The 4,493-nt window shown below is 39.5% G+C and overlaps 1 protein-coding gene across 1 annotated transcript; it reads left to right on the forward strand.

The window, feature by feature from the left end:
- The first annotated feature begins 118 nt into the window (after positions 1-118).
- Positions 119-3,832, forward strand: ccdc80l2 (coiled-coil domain containing 80 like 2). The gene is made up of 7 exons (XM_081390874.1): positions 119-1,972; positions 2,061-2,214; positions 2,588-2,721; positions 2,800-2,954; positions 3,031-3,134; positions 3,222-3,302; positions 3,400-3,832. The coding sequence occupies exons 1-7, from the start codon at positions 806-808 to the stop codon at positions 3,711-3,713; spliced, it is 2,109 nt and encodes a 702-aa protein (XP_081247000.1). The 5' UTR covers positions 119-805; the 3' UTR covers positions 3,714-3,832.
- Positions 3,833-4,493: the final 661 nt, after the last annotated feature.

Here is a 4,493-nt window from a genome sequence, read left to right on the forward strand (position 1 = left end):
TTGCAATATAGAACAAATTAAAATTAAACCGCATGGAAATAATACTTCCCCACCTTATTTATAGATCTCTTGTAATGTACTGTACATATTCAAATATAAATTCATATGAAAAAAGTGTTTAACATGTTTTATTTTAGTGTGGATCACATTTAGTGTGGACCACCTGGTGTATTCATAAGAAACAAATTTCAAAGTGTGTCATGGAAAGTTATTTTGAGAACAAAACAGTTATGTAGATTCATGTCTAAAAAAAAGGCAATCTAAAAATATCATTTGACATTTTAGTCTGATACAAACAGACTAGTTTGTGTTCGTGAGAAACAGTGAGATTACTGGAGTTCTGTTACTAATCATCATAGTTTTGATGTCTGTTTTACAGATGCATGGATTGCGAGTGTCCAGAGACAATGGTGAATAAATGAAAAATGTCTGTTATTCTTGTTTAAACTTCAATATTGACTTTCAGAACACATATTCAAATTGTCAAGATATAATCTGCAATAATAATTATTCTCCAAAAGAAACGGCTAGAGCAAAATGACAACTAAATCACATTAAAGTTGTAAAGGGGTTGGGTTTCATCCTGCCCTTTCATTCTTCTCCTACAAAAGCTCATCCTCCATGCAGACACAAAGTTATGAAGCACAAGAGGCTGCTCCGCATGCCTCACAGCTCCACGTTGCTTTGAAGTTTAGAAATTCCAGGAGTTTCCTGTAACAAGGACGAACTCTAATGTGAACCAGAAGCTGTTTTTCTCTCTCTGCCTCCTCACTCTGTTGGTTAGTGGAGAGTGTGAAGTCTCGATATGTCTCGTCTGTGGATCCTCCTGCTCCTGCTGGCACACTGGATCAACAGCCCGGTGCTTTCTGCAAAAGCAGGCAAGAAAAAACACCAAGGGAAGAATCAAAGTGACTCTGCAACTCCCAAGGAGGACGTTGGGTCAGATGGGGCTCGCGAAACTCAGTCAGAGTCGGACTTCTTGGCTGATTTTTCCGGGAAACACCGCCTGTGGGTGATCACCGCGCCGTCGCATGGTGACAACTATCTGCGTATGATGGAGAAACAGATTCAGGAGTCTGAGGGACTAAACTGTCGCTTGGCAGAAAGAGACACGCTCGTTGTCACTATTATTCAGAATGCCATGATGGAAGGCAAAATCCAACGCACAACCTTGCACGGAGAAGCCACTGTGGAGGTCATGGACTCTGAAATGGTGAGCAAACTTCTCCATTACCTTGAGGTGGAGTACCATACATTCTCCATGTTGATTCTGAAGAAGAACATGAGGGTTAGTGAGAGATTTCCTTACCCGGTTCGTGTTGAGGCCATCCTTGAGGTCATTGATCAGCTGCCTGTGCGAAAGTTGGAGAAGGTCGCCAGAAAGGGCTTACCAATTAAATGCAAGATCACAAAGAAGAGGTTAGTGATGAAAAAAACAGGTTCCAGCAAGCGTAGGACCTTCAGCCCACAGAGGCAAATGAACACCACGTCCATCCTTACACAGAAGATACGCCTAGACAAAAAGGCAACATTGAGAAACAAAGTCCAAGATATTTTGAGAGGACGCTCGCGATTCGTCATCCGTAAAACGACGGGCAGCTCAGGCAACGGCAAACCATCAACTAAAGCAGGTTCAGAATCTGGATATAAAGGAAATGAGAGGCTGAAGCACGACAACCAAAAGAAAACTCCTGATAGTGACAGAAACAGAGAGCCAATAACAGAAGTGAAAAAACATTCTGAAGCAGATCAAACGCAGACTAGTGCAAAATCTCATTTTGACACCCTCAATGAGGATTTCAATGGAGAACAAACCGTTGACCATTCAACCTCTAAAAAGAAAGGCAAAGGAAAGGATGGCAAGAAAAAGGGAAAAGGAGGGAGGAGGAAGTCGCAACGAGAAGCAAATGATAAGGAAAAGGCAGCTCTTAAAGACTTCATGCAAAACCTCAAAGGGAGAAGAAGACTTCTTGTAAGTTCTTGATTGAAATTTTCATACATATTTGCAGCTCTCCATGAAGTGGTGTATCTGATTATGAGGTTTTCTTTTTGCGGTACAGGTGATTTCATCCCCAAGTGATGTCTCAAGTCAGTATATCAAACAGAGAGATGATAATGAGCTACGTAGCTGTGAGTTTTCCCAAAGAAAAGTCTCAGTGCTGTCCATAATGGGTTCAGATCATACTCTTACGCTACACATCCAACACTACCAAGGTAATTCATATAATTCAGGTAATCCAAGGTATGTTTTTGATTCCCTAAAAAGAACCAAGTCATTTGTTTCAGGAATCATTCTACATGCTGTATGTCTTTCATTCACTTTAAACAATCGGTTTAAAAGAGTCATTCGCTCATGAATTGAACCGCACTTGTTGCACTGTATGTGTTTGATTCAATTAAAAGAACCGGCTCAAAAGAGTCATTTGTTTGTAAATCGAACCACACAGGTCTCTCTGTACTTTTTTGATTCACTAAAAAAATACAGCTCATAAGAATCATTTATTTGTTTGTGAATCGAGCTGATCGAGTTATATTTCGTTACATTATATTTAGAAATGTAAAATGCTCAATGTTCTTTTTGAAACAGACTCTGCGCCACCACAAGCATCCCTGCCAGAAAAGTTCAGAAACCCAGAGTTAATCAGCGAGATCCGAAGGGAATATGGGCTGGACTCCAAAAACTTCTCGATGGTGTTGACTGACTATGACCTGAGGCCGAATGTAAGTACGCTTTATTTTCTCCTAAATCACAGTGACTTTGAATGACTGCTGAATCAAAGGCATACTTGTGGTTTTTAGCTTAACAGGGTTTTCAGCAAGCCAACAGCTCCTTCCGATTTACTGGATTACATTGACAGCTTTCCTTCACGTCAATCTGAGAAGGAAGACGAGCAAAAAGCTCCATCACGCTGCTCTAAAGACGAAACGAACAATCAGGAGAACTCGCTTCTGAGGTAAACACAATGAGTTTCACCCTGCATTGAACTGATTACTAATTTTTCTAATTATTCTGATTATCGTAATTTTTAGGTTTATGTCCAAACGAAGACTTCTAATCATCTCAGCACCTACAGTAGACGACTACTCATTCCATCAGCAACTTCAGGCACTCAATGGACAGGAGTGTCCAATGGGTATGCATTGTGTTTTCTGAGCTCTTTCTTTCTTTCTATATCTCACTATATATTTGGCAATCATTCAAACTTAATCCGCATGGACAGGTATCCGTCATTTTGCCTTGTTGAAGATTGTGGGTACTGGATCGACAGCTTCAGGAACAGTGGAGTTTTTTCCATTGAATGGTGAGATCATAAAACTCTTCCTTATTTCATGCAAGTAATACATACAGCTTTAATAAATAGTATGAAATGAGGATGGAATATTGATCATGCCCTACAGGAAAAAGTCAACCTGAGAAAGAGACGCTCTCGTGGGATGTGGTGGAGAGTCTCAGAAATCAGTTAAAGATAAACAGGGACTACTTCAGCATGCTGGTGGTGGGTAAGGACGGAGACGTAAAGGCCTGGTTCCCGTCTCCGATGTGGTCTTTGGGAAGCATCTACGACCTTGTGGACTCGATGGAATTGCGTCAACAGGAACAGAAACTGCAGCAAACACTTGGAATTCACTGTCCAGATGAGAATACTGGAACTTACCATGGTTACAGAGAAGAGACAGAGGACAGCTATTTGTACCACAGATCTGAGGACTAAAAGTCATCGAAACAAAGACATTGGACATGCATATAATGAGCACGGCATGCATTTGTACATTTGTCATCCCCATATCATGTGATGCAAAAGTTATAATAAACAGATCTTGTATGAAATTCATACATTCACCTTACATGTTGTTACTATGTCCTGTAAAATTTTATTTCCTAACATCTAGTCCACATGCTACTAGCATAGCTCTTTTTTAAGCTTTTGATATTAAAGTCGATTTTTTTCAAAGCTGAAGAAAATGTTTTCTATTTGAAAACTATTCAAAAGTTTGAGGTTGGTAAGATTTTTTTGCAAGAAGTTTTCTTATGCTCACCAAGCCTGCATTTGTTTGATTAACAATACAGTAAAAAACATAAATATTGTGAAATATTACAATTTAAAATAACTGTTTTCTATTTTAACATATTTCAAAATGTAACGTTCACGTGACGGTGTCGTAATACACAAACATGAATATATAAAAAAAAGAATATTACTCTCTAAGACAAGACAGTAAAAATAAGCAAAATAATCAAAAAGCTTCAGTGTTCTTATATGTGTTCTTATAGTATTTCATCATGCACAGCAGGGAAGCATATTCGAGTATAGAAAGAGCAATTGTTCAGTATGGGATAGGCAAATAGATTTGATGAGGAGAGCGATAGGGCTTCCTGTGATGACAGTGCAGCGAGCTGCTAGTAGATAGGGGAAGTAGCCAGGAGTGGGCAGGCATTTACAGTCACAAATAAAGTGAAGCAAACAGAAACACGCTCATTAGTCTGGTCGAGA

This window comes from Scardinius erythrophthalmus (assembly GCF_964197995.2).
Source record: "Scardinius erythrophthalmus genome assembly, chromosome: 17".
Lineage (NCBI taxonomy): Eukaryota > Metazoa > Chordata > Actinopteri > Cypriniformes > Leuciscidae > Scardinius > Scardinius erythrophthalmus.

Bases quoted from the DNA above. Each gene is read 5' to 3' on its own strand.
- ccdc80l2 (XM_081390874.1), top strand. From the start codon at position 806: ATGTCTCGTCTGTGGATCCTCCTGCTCCTGCTGGCACACTGGATCAAC. The intron at 1,973-2,060 runs GTAAGTTCTTGA...TTTGCGGTACAG, and splicing joins AAGGGAGAAGAAGACTTCTT to GTGATTTCATCCCCAAGTGA. The intron at 2,215-2,587 runs GTAATTCATATA...TTTTTGAAACAG, and splicing joins ACACATCCAACACTACCAAG to ACTCTGCGCCACCACAAGCA.